This window comes from Triplophysa dalaica, chromosome 17 (genome assembly GCF_015846415.1).
Source record: "Triplophysa dalaica isolate WHDGS20190420 chromosome 17, ASM1584641v1, whole genome shotgun sequence".
NCBI classification, from domain to species: Eukaryota; Metazoa; Chordata; class Actinopteri; order Cypriniformes; family Nemacheilidae; genus Triplophysa; species Triplophysa dalaica.
Genome location: NC_079558.1, coordinates 312,361 through 333,850, shown reverse-complemented (window position 1 = coordinate 333,850; position 21,490 = coordinate 312,361). Strand labels below are relative to the sequence as shown.

At 37.9% G+C, this 21,490-nt stretch overlaps 1 protein-coding gene across 12 annotated transcripts in view; it reads right to left on the bottom strand.

The window, feature by feature from the left end:
* jakmip3 (Janus kinase and microtubule interacting protein 3) overlaps positions 1 to 21,060 on the bottom strand; it is a 32,066-nt gene extending 11,006 nt beyond the window's left edge. For 11 of the 12 annotated variants that reach the window (XM_056771414.1, XM_056771408.1, XM_056771416.1 and 8 more), the window contains exons 1-7: positions 20,922 to 21,060; positions 20,079 to 20,279; positions 19,770 to 19,864; positions 14,744 to 14,982; positions 8,624 to 8,866; positions 8,297 to 8,539; positions 1,514 to 1,714 (exon numbers count right to left, since the gene is read on the bottom strand). In XM_056771414.1, the coding sequence (XP_056627392.1) occupies positions 1,514 to 1,714; positions 8,297 to 8,539; positions 8,624 to 8,866; positions 14,744 to 14,878 (822 nt within the window). In that variant the 5' untranslated portion in view covers positions 14,879 to 14,982; positions 19,770 to 19,864; positions 20,079 to 20,279; positions 20,922 to 21,060. The remainder of the gene's footprint in view (positions 1 to 1,513; positions 1,715 to 8,296; positions 8,540 to 8,623; positions 8,867 to 14,743; positions 14,983 to 19,769; positions 19,865 to 20,078; positions 20,280 to 20,921) is intronic. The other variant, XM_056771419.1, reaches the window with a different exon arrangement.
* Between the last annotated feature and the right edge of the window lie 430 nt (positions 21,061 to 21,490).

Sequence of the window (21,490 nt, the reverse complement as noted above, 5' to 3'; positions counted from 1 at the left end):
AAAGGTCACTGATCAAACAACAAACTGGACTTCTCTCCCGCTGAGAAAATCAAAGCTGAACCCGACACAGGTGTGACTGCTACCACACAACACAGAGAAGCCAAAGACATTCTGCAGGTGTGGAGAAGCAGTCGCAGATATGATCATATGATATCTAAAGATGTGAGGCTACACCAAAGGTGTGAATACAAAGTATTTGTGTGAGTGTATGACGTGATCATCCATCGGATTCCATACTTTCGTGAGAAGGTGATTTTTAAGAAACATCAATCTCACCTCTAGCCTACAAGACTTCAGGTGAAGATGCAGATGGACAAGAGATCATTTTTATACTTTTTTAAAGGTGCAGTGGGTCATTTCTGTGCTAGGGGTCCATACAAAACTGAAGTGTGTTTGAGAAGCCAATGGGGCTGTTTCCAATGATAAAATGTTATTTGTTACATTATATTCATTTTGCAATACTGTTTTCTATTGCTAGTGGCACAGAAATTTTTGTTGCTTTAAAACTAATTTTGCTACTACCTGTCTAATGTCATCAATAATACGCCACACCTGTCATACTATTAGTCCATTATACAGCAAATGGATGAGCAAGATGTAAGATGAATATATCAGACTTTTTATTAAACAGGCCCTTATTCACGTTGCAGCAGTTTTTGATGAAGATACTAGTGTCAGTAAAATTCAATGACGGGACAGTTTGGCAGAAAAAGCTGAGGTGAAAAGAAAGCGCAAAGCCAAACGCCAACAAGACACAAACACGCAACCAAATTTGTGCATGGACTGATCCATTAGCTGTGTTTTGCTAAAATATGTTAAATTATATATGACTTATTATGAAATGTTTATAAATGTGTGTGATGTAGAAACAGATGATAGTGTCATGCTCTCCAGTGTGAAAATGCGAGCAAAGCTCAATGTGTCTAAAGCTGCCATCACAAACTGGACATTTAATGTCTTCCTCCAACCCAAATGTATCAAAATCCATCTGCTTAAGAATTCCCTGTATACATTCAGTCCAGACATGGAAAACTACATAACGTTTTATCTCCAGAACCCTCGTGTTTTATAATATAAATGACACACATGGGTTGAGGAAAACTGATTCCAGTGCAGTTAAAGGAGCCGTATGTAACAATGACACCTAGCGGTTGAGCTTTGTATGGCAGTCCAAATTCAAAATGCAGAGGTCGTATTTACGGGGCATATTGTTGTCTCGTTTTAATAACCGTAATAAAATTGTTTAATACTCTAGTGGGTAAATTGTCAGTGGGCGGGGTCACACGGACCAAAACAAAAGCAGACATTAGGGCACATTTCAGAGTGGATTAGCTGGCTCTAGCATTGTTTTTTGGACAAACCAATATATGAACTTAGCATGTTTCCTAAATGCCTACAGACATGTTAAGGTATTGTTTTGATTGAATACAGCAAATGTATTACATACAGCTCCTTTAAGCAAACGTGAGGTGTGGAAAGCTAAGGGTTTTCTGAATGAAGGAGAGATTCTTACAGGGTTAGCTATGGCGTCTGCTGCATCTCCTGTAGCGGGTGAATAAGGGCCCTCTCGTCTGGGGCTGGAGTCTCGCAGGAGGGCCAGCTGCGTGTCTACAGCCTGTTTCTGCTGCTGTAGTCTCCACGTGCAGCCCGCCTGAGCGTTCAGCTCTCTCTCCAGCCCACAGACGGCACGCTCCTTTACTTTAATCTCATCCATCTACAGGACAGAACACAACAGTCATGCAAACACACTGTATATACACATGATCATACATACAGCTAATGCAGGACACGGTGAGAAGAGCACAGTACAACATGACATCAGCGAGATCAAACACTGGGCTGCACAACCAGAAAATAAGCATCCAATCATTTTAACAATAGAAAATTAATGTATAGCAATAATGTAAACATCTTTGGAGTCAGACCTGTCACCAGCTCTGGGGTTTTATACTTAAATTTACAACTTTTTTTTAACGATGTAATTTGAAAGAAGAAGTAGGGAAATTACTTAATAAAAACGTTATAATCTCCAAACGTTTTGAGTCAATATATTGTAAGCATGACATATTACTGTAAATGGCAGTTACTGCCATTACTCATTACTGAATGTCCACGTGGCAGGTTATAAACACAACACAAATACATCACTGGACTGCCTTCTCCATCCAAGTAAATGGTACACGAACACGCGCATCCACCGACATTATCTTGTAGCACTGATGCAGCAGTCACCATGACAACTTGGGTGGTGGACAGTGATGAGCCACACCCCTTCCTCAAAATAATATCAACAGCATTCTGTCCTACACACCGTCCAAAATACACAACCATTTAACCATGATGACATCATGTTTGGCCTTTATCATATGTTTTGGATCAAAGACTGACTATGTGAAACATTCAAGTAACAGTTCACCAAAAAATGAGCACATGACTCTCATGTCAGAAAGAGCACATAGAAGAAGCCTACGAGCCTAAATTTATTCTCAAAACTAAAAATTGTCCTGCATGCTTCCCTATATTTTCTAGCCTTCCTCTGCTGCTATTATCAGGACATGCTCTCTGTCTCTCTCTCTCACACACACACACACACACACACTGGGATGTACAGTAGTATTCAGATCTCTGTGATATCAAAACTCATTCACATTCCACGAAGGGAAAATCATTCGACTGAACTTCCTCAAATAACAACTCTAACAACTCACATGATGAACACGACGGCCTCATGCGGACCAGCTATACATCACACATGAGGAGCAAACTCTAAATAAACACTCATCCAAACACCGAATCAGATTAACACCTCTCATGACATCTGCTCTTCATGTAAATGTGAACATGATAAAAATGCTAATTCAAACATTTTACATGTTTGACTGTAATTGCCACACTTTCTCAGGATAGGGTTCTTTTTTAAAAGTCGACTTTTACTCAATTTTCATCGTTATTGCACAGGCAAAAAGTAATTTAACCACATAGACCTTTGTGACAACATGCCCCAACAGCAGTTAATGTTGTCACACTGCATGGGGCTCGTTGTCACAATGAGATTCTGCCATGAAATAACCTACAACGGGGGTTATGACACAACCAAAATGTAAACCGTAACACAACTAACACACCGCGGCCCCTTTCGGTCCACTAAAATGACAATAAACACACGTGGTGATATACTGGCAACGCTTTTGTCCGATTCTCTTCATTAGAGATAGCATGTGAGTCATTTTAAACCTACCAAAGAAAAACGGGTTTAAGTGAATGAAAGAACATCTCTCGTTTGATCTCTCTCTTTTCCATCTGGTGACTCATTCGCTCAGAGTGACACGCCCAATGTAGTCGTTACCACGGTGATCAGCATCTCCATGCAAACCTAGGCCTGTCTATTTGTATCTGTGTTCTATCAAAGGACATATTTAGGAGGAAAACTCCATATTCTGTTTTATTATAATACCTAACGTGCGTATGCACTGCAGCCAAAGAAAGTCACTTAATCAGCATAGAAACCCATTATACAGCATGTTTGCATTTTAAATGTCATGTTTTGTGACCTTCCTGAACACACTGATTATGATGCATGCTTTTACACACGCCTCTGTTGCCTCGGTGATTCATGCGTATGATAAATTAATTTCATCTGAAGCTAAACAGAAATATCAGTGATGACTCTGGCTACAGGCAAGACCGCAGGGCTTCAGGACCGGACATGAGAAATGGACCCCACACAGCAAACTCCTGCTGCTCCAGCGTTTAACAATGAGTGTGAACTCGGCAAGACCTGACGGCGTCCTCTCCAACAGAGCTTTGAATTTCAAGCCAACTAAAGTCTTTGCTCAGCATGGGTGAGCATAACATTAAAGCAGTTTGTCCCTCCCTATGGTGTTCACTGTCTTATGTTAAGTGACAATACACTTAGAAACTGTAAAAAAAATATATTATATTTATAGATTCATATATTTATGCATTGTGTAGGAGAATGGGGTAGATAGAAAGATGGCATGGAGAAGTAATCCGCCGTCCCCAGAGTGCATCAGAACCCGTCTTGTATTGCCATCTCAACCCCTCAAATGACCGAGTCTCTCTTTTATTTGTCAGACTGTGACTCTAACACTAAACCTGTTACACCCCGTATCCACAGACTCAACACTATTCACACAGTCTGTAATATGCAGACACAACTTTAAGCCATTCATATACTGATTAAAAGTCTAATCTTTTTAAAAACATTTGAACATCTGAACTTATCAACCCGCACAGCATAACAACACTGACTCAGTAATACAATCTGTTCAGGAAACCTGACTGAAAACAATCATTGTTTTTGTAACATCCAGGTATCCAGTAAGGCACATATGAAGAGTAACTAGGGCCCCGGACCCCTAGGTAAGAAACACTAAAAAGTTCAATACATCAAGACACATCATAGCTAAAAAAATACAAAATTCCACCAAAAACTAGAAATCAAATTTTATAAAAAATAATGACGTACAATCCATCAAACAATTTACATAATAATGTTGAGAAGTTTATCCACCATGGTGTGTGCAATGAAAGGCAACTATATTCTTTTTTTATTCCGATTTACTCAAATTTAACTAGACTGAAAGGATTAGTTTGTCTTTCAAAAACTGTACTTTGTTTGTGGAACACAATAGAAGATATTTTATTTATAAATAAACACACTTTTGTGATATATCTGCTGTAGTTTAGTTTGTTTAGATCGAAAATTCTACCAGAAATGTACATTTACCGTTTAACGCTTCAGCTCGCCCTCCTCAAAAACCCAAAAAATCATACAATTCAACGACAGAACTCGCAGTTGATCAGTGTCATCTTCAAACCAAAGGCGTATTGGACACATTTTATGTCGAGTTTAATGTAACTGTGACAGGACAGGACTGACCAAGAACATGGGGACGGTTGCCAAATAGTATTTATTTGTAGTATGCATGTATAATTGTATGATTTCAATCATTTGATATGTGAATGATAACAGGTTAAACTTGTTATTGATTGAGGTTTAATTCTAAATATCTTTTTTTAGCATAACAAAAGCATTAAAGCTGTAGGTCCAATTTGGCTGAGGACAAGGACAGGATGTGTGATTTTCAAAAGTGTTTTTAATAAAGAGACAATATCTGAGAACCTAATAAAGGACATATTCCTTGACAGAACAACTCACAGAAATCAAACATTAGATTTAGACAATTTTTTGATGAAATATTCACTGTAACGGTTCAAGGACAGATAATGTACGTCTCTGGTATGTCCCAGATATAGTGTTGATTCTAGAATAGTGCCTGGTGTGGGTGGGCAGGTGGTCTTCAGTTCTTGATGTCATCTATTTTTTTTTATATTTGAGATTGTTTACTAGATCTGGTGTGCAACATTAGGTTGTTTGTTTCCTAACTCTGGTGAATAGAATAGTGCCCTGGTGTGGGCGGGCAGGTGGTCTTCAGTTCACTAAGAGTTAGAAGTAAGGTCTGTACTGTAAGGTAGGTTTGTTCTTTAAATATAGGCCTATCTAATGATTAACAGTTGTGCTTAAATTACAAATCAATTAATATCATTATTTTTTTATGATTTCATGTGTCATGGCGTTTGTTAGGTTCATAGACATACATTGATGTACAGTTCAGTGGTCAATGCAGCATCTATCAAAAAAAACATAAAAAATGATAAATAGTTTTTTTGGGTAACCCCTACAAGTAAAGTATGTACTTCCATCCATCCATTTTCTACCGCTTATCCGAACTACCTCGGGTCACGGGGAGCCTGCGCCTATCTCAGGAGTCATCGGGCATCAAGGCAGGATACACCCTGGATGGAGTGCCAACCCATCGCAGGGCACACACACTCACTCATTCACTCACGCACTCACACCCTACGGACAATTTTTCCAGAGATGCCAATCAACCTACGATTCAAGTCTTTGGACCAGGGGAGGAAACCGGAGTACCCGGAGGAAACCCCCGAGGCACGGGGAGAACATGCAAACTCCACACACACAGGTCGGAAGCGGGAGTCGAACCCCCAACCCTGGAGGTGTGAGGCGAACATGCTAACCACTAAGCCACCGTGCCCCCCAAGTATGTACTTAAGTATGTAAAATCATTCTCAAGGTCATCTTCGCAGCATACTATCCTGAGACAGCTGGTTATAAATCTAAAATGATGAACAGGCCTCCAGCAGAGTCTTGTTTTGGTTGACTGCGCTGTCCCAACCACAAAGGGCAGAGATAGAGTCAGATCAGCACACACACTCTCACAAACTGTGTTTACCTTGCATGCCCCTCCACATGGCTCTCTTGATGTGATTATGATATTACCATTCCCAAGTCTACCTTCCTGATATAATAAATACTCAAAAAGATCAATACGTATTCAGCACACAACAACACCACAGGCCTTAACACACACACATCTGCTATCTCAATCCACATAAAACACACCAGTAACTTTTACTCAACGGATTTTTATCAAAGTTTGGTAACACTTTAGTATAGGGACCAATTCTCACTATTAACTAGCTGCTTATTAGATGCCTATTTTAGCATATTGGCTGTTTATTAGTACTTATAAAGCACATATTCAACATGACCATATTCCACCCTAATCCTACCTTATACCTAAACCTTACAACTACCTTACACTCTAAAAAAAGGCTCGGTAAAAACAACCCAATTTGGGTTATTTTGGTAACCCAACGTTGGGTCAAATATGGACAAACCCAGCATTAGGTTATTTAAAAAACGACCCAACACTAAGAAAATAACCCAACAAAATGACCTAACAGGCTCAACCCAGCTGTTGGGTTAAACAAATAACCCAGCATTTTGTAGAGTGTACCAACTATTAATAAGCAACAAATAGTTGGTTTACTGAGGTAAAAGTCATAGTTAATGTAATATTGAGAATTGGACCTTAAAGTAAAGTTTGACCAAAAGTTTTAACCATAACATAAGATCAAGCAAGAAGACAGGAAGAGAATCAGACAGTTTTCCTCTTTCTTTCCAAAACGTCTCCATAGTTAGAAATCTACATGTCTTTCAAAGCTCCATACTGACCCCCATTTCCACAATTTTTGACTTATACTGGAGATGTCAAGTGATATAGTTAGTGTAGATTCTCTGCAACAGGAGGAAGGGATCGATACAAGTGGGCACTACCTGCTCTGATATTTTCATACTCCAGTAAATGGCAAAAAGCCCAGAGAAGCTTTATAAGAGAAGATAAAATCTTACAGAAAACACCCAAAGCAGCACACACAGAAACACACACTGCTGTTTTGCGATCTTCACACTTTCAGCTAAATATACAACCTGAGTTTACTGATAAGGAAGATTTCCTGGAACATCTAAAAGGAAGGTTTACATCACATGTTATGCACATTATTGAAGAAAGATGTGAAATAGAATAGCTTGCAAAATACGATATAAATATACTTTACATCAATAAAAACTATAATAAAATGCATTTAACAACGGAAAATGATATATACAACATACATGTTTCCAATTCTTAATGATCGTTGATGTTTCACAGGCACTAACATTCATGTAGAAGCCTCTCTGCTACCTTCATCTACCTAAAAATTTGACTAAATCATATTTATTAGTAAACTTTTTTGCTATTTTTTATAATTTCAATATATTGTTAAATATGATGATATTAAGAAGATGTGCCACCGCCATTACAATGAATGGAGAGGAAAGGAGCGCTCAATACGGCCCTCAAAAAATGTGATTCTAGCACAATATAAGCTGAGCAAACCAATGTTATGGTACAGTTCAAATCAGGCATTTGCTATTTAATTCAGATTTTTGCCAGCGATTTTAGAAATATTTTGCCTGTTGTCTTGCTATGTCACGAGTCACGATTTCCAAAAACTAAATGTGCACACAATTTGATGTCAATTGAACATCAATTGAAGGAAAACGAAAACTGCTAAAGGTGCAACGTGAACTACGTGCGATCTGAACTGTTATCGTGGCAACACATGTGGCGTTTTCCCTAGTGCGAAGCCTCGCCAGTTAACAAAAGATTTTCCTTCAGCACATTCATTTCACGGACGGTCCCTATAGAGTCACCTGGGGTTAAGTGATTTGAGTTCAGCCCGCATGCTTTGTGTTAGCAGCTCACAGCTTTAATTATTGGCTGCCACCCCATTTACGGAGTCTATGGTTAAAGTGTGGAACATAAACATGACTGGATATTTACTCAGGGTCCGGAATGTATTCAGACAGATTATGTCATATAGATTCACACATTACATGCATCAAAACAGCACAACGCACCAGTCTGCGAATCTCCCTTTCGCATTCCTTCTTGATGCGGTTGATCTCCTCTTGGTGGAGGTGGTAGACGCTGCGGATCTCGGCAGCTTTGATCTTATCCGCTTGCACAGCCATGGTTAAGGCTTCCTCCATTTGCCTCTTCACCCCTTTCAGCTCTGTGATTTCTTGCAGCAGTCGTAGGCGTTCCCCCTCGAAACTCCGCCTGGCCTCCTCTCGCGCGTCCGCCACTAGCGCAGACTTCACCTGCAAATTGAGAAAACCATCCAGGTATCATCTTTTTGAGGTCCATAATGTATCTCCCGGAATTTAATGTGAACTTTGCGTTACCTTATCAGTGGAACCGTCTCTGAGGGCAGACACGAGTGCCTGGAGCCTCTGGATCTCTCCATCTTTGATCTTAATGACTCGCACCAGTTCGGATTCATGTTGGCGTAGGAGCGTTTCCCGGACGCTGTGCAGCTCTCGAAGTTTCTCCTCGTGCAGTTTCGCCTTTAACTCCGTCACCACCACTGTGGACTTGTGTTGCTCGTGACGGACCTCCTGAGACTTTTCCCTCTCCAGCTTACTGACCTGACAGGAGATATAACCATTACTAAATGTACAACACCAGTCACAATTGAGCCATGGCATTAGGAAACTTAATCTAGTGTTGTATGAGTAAAGAAACAGTTCACCCAAAAATGAAAATTTTGTCTTCATTTAATCCACCTCAAATTGTTTCCAATCTGTATAAAAGAAATTTAGAAGACCAAAAGTTCTTCGCCACCATTGACTACCAAAGTAGGAAGAATTGCTTCGTAAATTTCTTTGTTCTGTCGAAAACAAAAGAAGATATTTTGAAGAATGTGGTAAAGCAAACAGTTCAGGAGCACGTTTGACTATTTTTTTAAAAAATATGGTAGTCAAAGGTGACCAAGAACTGTTTGGTTACAAGCATTTTTCAAAATATCTATCTTTGTGTTCATCAGAGCAAAGACATTTATACAGATTTTGAGAAGTCGAGGGAAAATGAGAGAAAATGGGTGAACTGTCTCTTTAAACGTATGAAATTGGATGTAAATAACAAAATCGATTAGTTTTCCAACATGTTCATTTCTTGTCAGAAATCCAAAATTGCAAAAAAAATTGAATGCATGAGCTGGGATGGATAATTAGAAAAAAGCAACCAATAAAAGCCCAGAATAGATCAAAACTCTTTTAATACTGTTTTAAAGCATATGGAAGCTGGTTGGTAAAATGCATTTCTTAGTAGTGTAAATATCTTAACTAAACAAATGCATCTTTTCATCATTCATAAAAGCAGTACGTTATCTGAGGTTGTGCATTACCGAGAATTTACATTTAGAAACTTACATTGCACTATACTATACACTTTGATTCTGTGCAAGCCCTGGGATCGAAGCCATGTCTCTGGTGTTGCTAGCGCCATCATGTTCTAACCTCTGAGCTATATTTACGCTCGTTCATGTACCTGTTATGTACTGTGAAGTCGCTATGACCTAGATTGGCTTATTGCTTTATCATACCATGCATAATGCACACTGAGATGTTTATGCAAAGTGACACTGCACAACAGCGGTGGGCAATGTTCTATAATTCGGTCAAGAGTACAAAACATTCAGAGCGGCCTAAAAATAGAGCGTCAGTGTGTCAGGACAAGGCCCTAGAACAAACTACTGAGGGTCACATTAGGACACGTCCATCCATCCTCAAACACAACCTAACAGATGCTGCCACAGGCTAGTGATGAGGAACAAAACAACTACTACTGTAAATGCAACCAAGAGATTCCTTATTGACATGTAACCAAAACACAACACTCGACGGATGACTGTATTTATCCTAAATTTTGAATAAAATATTGTTCCTATTTGTATTTATTTGAAGAAAATTAAAACTGGAGAAACGGGTAAATATGTGCAAAGTCAACAAGTTCATATTCACTTTTAAACAATTCAACAATGATATTTCTACATGTATTTAGGAAAAGTTGAAACATATTTTTTAATATATTAACCTGGATTATATCACAGTTTTCATGTGTCTTGTCGTGCTGTCAGTCTTTTCACGTTGCTGTTGGATGACTTTATGTCTCTCCTGAGGTTTGATTTGATTGAAATTCAACAGACACTGGACTGAAATAACCACAGTATATCTAGAAATGCTGAATACATGAACATTTGGAATGGCCTCTTAATTTAATCCGCGGCTTTATATAGAATATTTACGGTTACGAATGTTCAAATTACTAAAAAGAAACAGTAACAGAGATGTTTACCATGCTTGTAAAAGTACAGTACACGGACATGAAAACACAATACAAATCCTACTATAACCTGTAGGTCTGCTTAATTCTATACATCTAACTGATTGTTGGCAGAAAGAAGAACACAGTAAAACTGAAATGAAAAAAGGGCTGACACAACATCAAACTGAATCTAAACTGGGTCAGATGCTCAGCTCCGTCTGTTTTCAGAGTGGAGCAAAATAACAGAAGACATGAGTCTACCGTGAATCCACAGGGAGTTTATCATTTAAATACATCTGAAGAATATGTTGAGATGAGGTTTAGAATCCAGAGAGTCGGCAGTGCAGAAGACCAAGAAATCCCATTAGTCACTGATGACGAATAAACACCCAAACATACGGTTCATTAAAAGATTGCATCATTGGTAGTGGAAAATAGTTGAATAAGTAAATCAATAAGTCATACTTTGATGTTTGGTAAATGCAAAGAATGTCAAATAAATTCTGCTATATCAGTCTCTTCTATACGTCTCTATCAGTCCTCAGTTTCTCTGTCAGACATCTTGACATTTAGACTTGAGGGCGGGTGTTCTGGAAATATGATAGAAAATCCCTTTATAACATGGAAGAAAACCTGTTTAAACAGATGAGAAACATTTTATGGAGAAGAACATAAGGAAGGACCTTATTTATATTACTAATAGCTATGTAGGCGCTGCCATTTCACAAGATTAGGTTTTATGGCTTCGACATTGATCAATCACGTGTGTTTTTTACATGGTTTCATTGGTCTATTAGTATTGAGAAACACTGTTAAATCAGCGGAGATGAACTATACACATTCTGTCAAAGCAGGTTCAGTGTCAGGCGAGCTGTTGACCGACAGCCGGTTAAGGGTTAATGGTTTACATTACATTACATCTATGTCTTGATGATCTCAAGGGGTTTCTCAAGGGGAAGGGGGTTCTTAGAGGTTGTTAAAACTGTGTATTCCATGTCATGATGATTGACAGGAGTGTGAAACTCACTGGGAATATAAACACTTCATCTGATTGGATAACGGCAATGATTCAATACTTCTGATATGACACTCAATATCACTGACATCACAGATATTATTAGATCGTTGAAGATTACATACATTATCCTTTAATAAAACAGCGGGGAGACATCTTTTAAGCACATACAAAAATGTTCTCAGTTAATTTACGAAATAACATGTTAGGCTATAGACAGGGTTGCCAGATCTCCATAACCAAATCATCCCAATGGTCATACAAAACTAGCCAGAAACTAGACTTTTGATTTCACAACGCAAACAAATCTTTATTCTGAAGAATTATTCTAAAGACAACTTTATTTCATCTCTTTCATGAATCAAAAAACAAATTAATTTAACGCTTTATAATATTTTACAATGATGTTTTATAAATGAGAGCTGCCGTCTCTTAATGCAGTTTTATAGCTTTTATTAATGTGTAGGGTTGGGTATCGTTTCAATTTTAGCTATTCCGATTCTGCTTATCGAATCCGGTTCTTATCGATTCTCTGTTCCAATTCCAATATTTTTTGGGGAGAAAAAAACAATAGCAGATTATACATAAAGAAAAATGTTTTACCTTTTATTCTTGCCACATTTAGGCTATAACCTAACCAGTACGCCATCTGTTAACTTTTATTTAAAATTTCAATTATTGGTAAAAACTAAATTAATACATTTAAATATTTCCTAAATATGTGTATGTGTTGTGTTTATAAATACAAAATTAATATGCACATTACACAGATATAAACACAAACCTTTATTCTGGATCCGATTAATCGCGATTAATCGTTCGACAGCCCAAGTTTAAATGAATTTTTTATTGAATCATTCATTCAGGAGTCGTTCAAAACACTAAATAGTCCATTATCTGAACAATTATTTGTAAATAAAACAAACTAGATTAAAAAGTAACTTAATCAATAATTCAAATGAATAAAATTTAAACAAACAAGAACATGTTGTCTTGAAGCTTCCCGAATGCATTTAACTGATCACTATTTTCTTTAAGTAACAAACAAAACTGATTGTCTTTTTATCACTAGCTGTATTTTGTCATTTTACTATCATCTTTTTTTCACTAAGTTTAACCATACTTCTGAACGTTTTCTGCGGTCAGCCATAGTGCCGATTGTAGTGTACTGCGCATGTGCATAATGAGATAAGGTCCTTGTTTCAGGTCCTGGCAGACACTCACTGCCACTTGCGAGTGACTGAAAAAGTCAGGAATCGATAAACAGAACCAAAATGCGTGCATCGAAAATGTGATGTACATTGATTTAAATGGCCATGATCATTTCAAAGTAAACCAGTCTGATGCTATGCGACTCTCACACGAGGCTGTCCAGTGTGTGTGTGTGTGTATGTTTGAGTGTCCGCCTGTAGTGTGTCTGTGTGCACACTGCAGTGTCTCGCTAGGATCAATACACACCTCACTGTGTCAGAACAAATGACAGCGAGGTTCTGCAAGAAAGAACCCAGGAACACATTGATCGCCACTAATAACCCACACAAACAAACATGGAGGCTCGGTGCTTAGGCCTTTCTGTACTGTATACATAAATATCACTGAAGACATTAATGTATGTCAGTGTCATGATCGGAATATGTTTAAGCAACCAAGAGTGAAATCTTTATTACCGCAATTAATCACAACAGCATCAGTTTCATTGTTAATGGTAATGGCACCATTGATAAAGACCAGAGAAACGATGAACAATCATTGTAATCATTGTTACTGAATGATGAATAATAGATAAAACAATGAGGCACATATGACATAATATCAGACAGTTTAACTTTTAAAACTATTTTTGACAATGGTAAATGTGTCAAAACAAAACGTTCACTATAGTTATGGATAGTTAGTGTAAAATATGATCTATTTAAAGCATGCCATTTTATCGCTTGAATTGTTTCTCGCACCTATGGCTGTCCTATTTTCCAGACGGTAGTCCAGATTTCCTTTTGTTACATTTGTGATCTTCTAAGACATTCATCTTAATTCAAAAGTGAAGAGTAAATTACCCGGAATCATGTTTTCTGCCCGTGCACATCCTGCGTAAATGGGAGTGTTTTATTTTAATATTCCCATCCTTGATAAAACACTCCAAGAGGCCTATTATGTCCAAAAGCAAAATGTGTTGCTATTACCTTTTTTCAAAATTGCTTTTCTGATTACACAAACATGTTATTCAATGAGACAGAGAGAGAGAAAGAGAAAATATATTTATGATCGTTTTAGAAAAACAAAGCGCATATAGACTTAATGTCAAGAACTGCAGAATTTGGAGACATTTGTCTGATAGCCAGCGTTACATCTTGAGCCCTACCCTGCCTGTGAGTGACTGACGCCTCCAAAAATCATGACAGATTAGTAAAACAACAAAGAAACCCAGAAAAGATAAACACAACTTGTAAAGAACTGTGCGTAAAATGACTATAAGCCACTGAAACGAGACATCTTATACAAGCAATAATGCGACATGTGAAATAGGATTAGGAACATGCGAATGAACTATAGTAACTAACGTTTTTAGTTTTATTTGTAGAAAAACCATAGTCTCACTATATTAACCTCAACTTAAACAGTTTTTGTAGTAAAACTTTTGCTTTACAAATGGAAATCAGCACGCCAAAAAACATGCTACTATACTTTTACTGTTATAAACCATCTTTTATTTATTTTGTAAAAAATAAAGATTTCTTTTTCTAGCATATTGACAGCAAATGCCTTACAGAAGTGTCGTCATACGGCTGCTGGCATCCAGCATCAACGCATCTATGTTGGGTTTCTTTAGACTGACAGTAAGTGGGGACATAGGAGCTGTCTCTCCTGTTGTCAGGCCTGAGTGAACAATAGTCTTCATGTATGACACAAATGGATGCGCCCGGTGTCTTACACAGCATGTCTCTTGCTGTAAATTGTCTCCAGGGTTCTGCTACTGCTTACTGGAGAAACAGAGAGTGTCTCTGTTGTTCTGAGAAGCGGTTCTGATTGAGGTTAAGGTTTAAAATCAACACCCGGGTGCACATGGGTAACGCTTTTAAATCGCTAGCTGATGATTATTTTTCATAGATATTAATTGTTTGTCATCACTACACTGGATGTACAAGTCCATGAGGCCACGGCATAATAAGCAGCTTTAGACACAAACCTTGCTCTTCTCCTGCTGAAGTTCAATCTGGATTTCCGTGAGTTTGGCTCTCAGCTCCTCATTGGCTGCCTGCAAGGCTGCCATGGAAGCAGGCCGCTCCCCTTTGCCCCGCCCACCGGATGCTTTCTTGGACATGTTGGGCAATGCGCCACAGGCCACGCCCCTTTCAGGGATGACCTGAGTTTGTGAAGGGTCAAGATTTTGTAACGTTCGTTCTTCAGCTACATCTTTGCACCCGCCTGCAATAGACACACAAGACTTCGTTACTTACATTTTGATTGACTTTCACAAAATGCAAAAACACAAAACTTATGGACTGATCTAATGCAGTTTTTTTTCGTGTATTCAGATTTTTACTGGGGAAGGACACATCAAGGCCTATTTTATTCAAAAGCCTCGCAGCTCTGCAAAATTTTGATTTAAATCTTTAATTGAATAATGAACTTAATAATTAAAATTCTCTCTCTTGCTCAATTTGCATATTCTGCTTTGTTTAAAGTTAAAATCATTCTGATTCTTTTGTAATGCACATTCCTGGTCTCAGTATGCACATTGCAGTGGTATGCTACTGTTTATTGATTAAGTCACAGACATCAAAACAGAGACTCGTGAGTTGAATATAAAATATGTGACTATTTCATCCGTTTCATTCGACTGAGAAAAAGGCAGCAAACAGGTGCAGAGACAAAGACAAAAGACTGAGCGACCAGGAATATTTTGTAGGCGGATCATTTACTTCGAGCCATCCTGTAATTGCCAGTTTGATGAATTACATGAGTTTTGTTGCATCAAAACATCTTCATCAAAGTTCACCAAGCTGTACAACTCCAAATTTAGGATTTGTGTGAAATGTCCTAATTCCACAACTCAGAACACAATGTGATAAACAAGTTGTGTGCATTCATTTTAAAGGGGTAACATCATGATGAATATAGTTTGTTTGGCCAAATTCTTTTTTTGAACTGAGATGGCATCATCAAAGTCATAAAAGAGAGCCCCATTTAGTCGGAGGGCTCAGACAATCCCTGGTAAAGTATCCTGAATACCATAATACACAAAATGTACAGGAAAAAGGCAGCAGTTCATTGGTTATTCCTCCGGCGGCCTCAGAGGAGCTGAAGTGATTCGCGGTAGGTGGTATATATTCTTAAAATCTTTCTCTATTTTGTGCTTTTAGCAGATGGCACTTTTCCGTTTTCGGTAGTGCCCTTTCCGTACATAAAAAACATTTAAATACATGTAAGGTCAGGTGCATCTTAACCAGACAAATGCTGCCATGCACCAGTTACAACGGCAATAACCACTGCAACATCACGTTAAGATGCAAAACACTGTTGGGCGACAACGTTAACTTATTTCTGCATTTGAGTACAATTATTGACTCATGACATTCATTATTATCATATTTTTCTTTGTTATATCAGCATCAGACATATGTGAATTTAGATTTCTTTCAAGATACTCCAAGAAAAAAACTTGGTTTGCAAGTCTCAGTGCTATGAGATCTCATGAATGTCTCAAACTGTGTTCAGATTTTTGAAGACTCCAATAAAATTGATCTATGCAACGCTCTGCTTTCAATCGATACTTTAATCGTATGTTAACAATTGTGTTATTCTGCCATTATTTATTTCTCCAAGAAGCAACATTTGAGTCAAAGCCGAAAGTGAAACGATTTTAACAACTTTGAAGTCTTTGTAGCAACAAATATATAAATACAATTTCTTGGAGCATTCTAAAACACCTACACCTTGCAAAGACATTAATGTCACATGCTAAATCTCATTTTTACCACAAAATGGCATTTCTCACACAGTAAAACAGCAGTAATGGAAATTCAAAAGCTGTAATATCACATTCTGAGCTTTATCTACATAAAAACCCTTCTAGACAAGTTTCTCTCCTCTCTCCAGTTATAAATAATTTAATACTATGACAGATCATAAATCCGGATCTAATATCAGCAGAAACCTTCCCCCATATGGCTGACCGATCACTTCAGCAGACTGTCAACTGTGAAAGATAATCGAAGTCCTCAATGTCTTGCACAGGATTTCTGTCCAATGATTTCTTGTATAGACATAACAACTTGTTATTGTGTCTCGGAGTTTAAAAACAATGCACAAAACCTTCAGCTATATGGAGGGACAAGCCACATATTCATCAACTTTTAAACAAAAAAATTACAGCGAGTGCTTAATGAAGTCATTAAAGGTGCCAGATTGGCTCTCAAAACCACCAGTACATCACATATTTATTGAACGTGTAATAAGATACGCACTTAAAAGTACACTGCACGAGTTTACTTCAAGTATTGCAGACTTGTAGACTGCAATTCTGCTCAATTTTTAAGAAGCATGTGGCATATATATTGCACATATTTCCGTCGACTTATGTACCTGTGAAAGTATAATAGATGTTGACAGCAATTATGTATTGAAGCAGGTGACTCTTACATGAGTTTCCCTTAATCTCTGTCAATCACACTGAATACATTATGTGGATCATCGGGAAGGATAGCGGCACTTTTCATATGAACAGCAGCTATACTGACAGGTCTGAAGTAAGTCTCAAATAGTCTCTTCAGACAGATCCCTGACACGGCATTTACCATAGTATTAAAATAGTAGTTGCATATTTACTTGACTGTATGTATGTGACAAATAATAAATAATGAATCTTGAATTACACATTGGCAGCAATCTTTCACTCGCATAAATCTTAAAAACTATAATGATGTTTGAAATCATTATGGATACTACATTTGTCGGGAAACTGCTGAGAATTTTAACAAAGTTCCAACAAATGAGAATCAAGCTACGAAGTGTGCTATAACTTTATTTAATAGGCACTTCGCAAAGAACCTTTCAGGCATAAAAGCCTTAACTTTGGTATTCAGGGATTAAGTATTTCCAAGGTACAACACTTTTACTGTTGGACTAATCCCAGTGTGAAAGTGTGAAACTATAAAACTTGAACTATGTGAATAGAATTTAAGGAATGCTTTGTCATTGCTTTGAATGCTTTGTATTCTGTTATTATTTCTAGGCCACGCAAACAAATTTAAAATATCTGAAGAAAACAGCTCTTTAAAGAAAACTATTAATGGTAAGACTTTACTAAAAGGTAATGTTTGTTAACATTAGTAAATGCATTAGCTGGCATAAACTAACAGCGAGCCATGCATTTTATCATTATACGTAAATCTTTGTTAATGTTATCTAAATTATATATATTTCCTGTAGCTCAGTGGTAAGAGCATTGCGTTAAGAATGCAAGGTCGTGGGTTCGATCCCTTGGGATCGAGCATACTTAGAAACAAAATATATAGGATAATGCAATGTAAATCGCTTTGGATTAAATCGTCTGCGAAATGCATAAATGTAAAATGAACTATGATAAATAAAAGTTGTAGAATTATTGTTCTCAAAACATGCAGTTGGTGTTAAACTTTAATTGCTGTTTTAGTTATCGATGTGCTTATGATAAACTGCCATTATATCGAAAAAAATAACAGTGTTCATAATTTCAGTGAACTATACCTTTAAAATTGTGGATGTAGGAATACATAAAGCCTCTAATCTGATTGAATTACAGTGACTTCTACGTTATAAAGTGACCGAGAAAAATGATCCTTTTAAAATCTGAAATTTTAAGAAACTACGGCCATAGCATAAATGTACTGTACAGATTAATAACTCGAAGGTCATTCATCTATTTCAATAAATTTTGATTAAAAAAAACCTATGACTTTTATGATTTGCATTGTCTCCAATCACATGCAAATTAACAAAACATACAAATAAATTACTTTAAAGGGACAGTTCACCCAAAAACAACAATTCTGTCATGAATTACTCTCAAATTGTTACAAACCTGTAAACATTTCTTTGTTGACTAGTGACTACCTTAGTAGGAAAAATGACAATGTAAGTCAAAAGTGCCCGTGAACCTTTTGCTGTCTGATTTTCTTCAAAATATGTTCTTCTGTGTTCAACAGAACAATACAATTATAAAGTTTTTATCCAACTACGCTAGCTTTCCTGTAGCTCAGTGGTAAGAGCATTGCGTTAACAACGCAAGGTTGTGGGTTCGATCCCAGGGGATTGCAAATACCTATGTAAAATGTATAGGATAAAGCAATGTATGCCGCTTTGGATAAAAGCGTCTGCCAAATGTCTAAATGTAAATGTAAAATGTAGTCAATGGGATCCAAGAACTATAATAAGCATTCTTCCAAATATCTTTCTCTGTGTTCATCAAAGCAAAGAAATTGATACAGATTTGGAACAACTCGTAAAGTGAGTAAATGAAGACAGAACTTTAACTTTTGGGTGAACTATCCCTTTAAGTTTGAAGTATAACAGAATGTTAATTCTAAATTTACATTGCATCCCTCAAAACCTGCCGGCATTTGGAGACAAACGTACTTTGAAGCATGACAATTTTGTCAATATTTTGTGTACTTTTTCCATTATCATCTATTAGCAGCTCGACTAAAGCACTGGATGTCAAACTTTGAATATAAATCAATAAGGTGCCAGCGGAGCTAAGACATCATTTGTAGGTTATGTAGATCTCCTTTACACCCTCGCGTTAACTCACTGTCTGGTTCAACGAGTTCACAGCTTCTGGACAGAGACTCAAAACAAAATGTTGTCATTGGTTCCTAACACCACCCATACAACCGATGAAACCTGTGCCGAGGTTTAACGATAAAATAAACATCAAGCAGAACGAGGCTCTGCATCGCAGATGGTCCTCCGGGAACATTCCAACAAATATCCCAGTGGGAAGACGACAGCCCTTGGACATTATTCCATCTTGCACATGCGAGGCTGCAACTGCTACCAGCATCATGTGATAAACATTCCCCCACTGCACTGGGCATTTCACAGCTCGTATCGACTGTTCTGACAAACATCCCAGCAGGCTGTGATCAGGATCATTAACCGTTAATCACACAAACCCATCACACCGTTTCAGCCAAAAGTGAAGGATGGGACTTAACTCAAAGAAGACTAACCTTAAGTGCATGATTTGGGTTTTGATGTTGTTTTAGTCTGCAGGGTTTAGATGCTCACAGTCCTGCATCGTTCCGTGCGAGTCGTTGCACATGCTCTGAAACGACAAGGGATGGACGTTGTCATGGCCTGAATTCCACGCATAACATGTTTGTGTCCAAGGGAGAACAGGGTTGCGTGGATCCCGCGCTGACGAATGAATCCTCGGTAAAGCCGGTAGAGATGCACAGCACCAGCAAAGAAAAACAAATGCAAAATGGAGAAATGGAGGGAGATTTTGTAGGCAGAGAGAGATGAATCCCTGCACTTACCATAAACATTCTCCCACCATCCCTGATGGAGAGCGAGAGATGATGCCGGCAGGATAGAGGAGGAGGAGAGGAGGGGAGGAGGCAGAGAAGTGGAGACAGTCACAGCAACACACATGCAGAGAGAACACACACACACGGTAAGATCTGGCAGTTCAGCTGGATGCGCTGTATATTTGGCTTCTCTCCCGGTTTTGTGACAGCCTGTGTATGCAAGAAGGAAAGAGAGAGAGGAGTATAAAGATGCTGGAAAACTGAGAATGCTTGCAGCTAATGTAGCCGCCCGCTGGTCAATGCACAGCAACTGCATCTTCTCACAACATCACGTCACCATTCACCCCATTACAGAAATAAAAACTACACAAATATGCATATATAAATGAACGCATATATGGGCTATCCTACACATTGCACAGATCGTATGTGTTTCCCATGCATTTACAGATAAAAACAAACAGAACCAAATAAACATACCTAACAGCCTGTGCTATACACACATTTTGCCGTGCACATTGTATAGATCTCATACATCTGGAAGCATTATAGGATTCATACAGTATGCGGATCAATCCAGACGGATGCTGCTAGAAACTGCATCCCACATACTGTTTTCATCCTAGTGTAGATGAGATAAGATTTATCCTCCAGCCAAACAGATGGCAACAGAGAGCCAAGATGTTTACATCTCGACACTTATAATGACTGGTGTTAAAGGGGCATGGTGTCACTTTTGTGACAGTAAAGGCATCAGACAGTATTGCAAAAAACATTAATTTTCAAAATCTATAATACACGATATCCAAAGCAAACATTCCCATTCATCCTGAGATTTAGGTGCTAAATTACCTGAGCTGTAAAAGTCACATGGTTCCTCTGGACCACAAGAAAAAGACATCTTGACGGCTGATTGGCTAAAGATGATGACAGTTCCAGCCCTTAGTGTTGACGTGTCGCATTCAAAACAGGAAATAAATCCATCATGACATTTAAAGCCATCAAAAATACTGTGAAAACATCCGTTGCATGATAAAACATCCGTCATATACATGTAGAATGTAAACATTTAGTTTGTCTGAATATGACAAATTATTTTTAAAGGGAGTCAATTTTCCTAAACTATTAAACTAGCCGCTGTAACTTAATTGGGTAAACATACAGAAATGCATTATAAATAATACAAAATTATTTTACTAAAATAAATCCACCCCTGACTACAAATTCAAATGTGGCAAAAATAAACATCTGGCAACAACCAAATGAGGGTTCTGCACAATCTGGCAAGTGGCAACAACGATGAGAATTCGCCCAATCTGGCATCCTGTGTGCCAGTGTCTCAGTATTGTTGTCATTCGTCTCTTGCGTCATCACAAGCTGTGTACATTCACAGAATAAAAACCCCAATTCGTCCGTCCGTC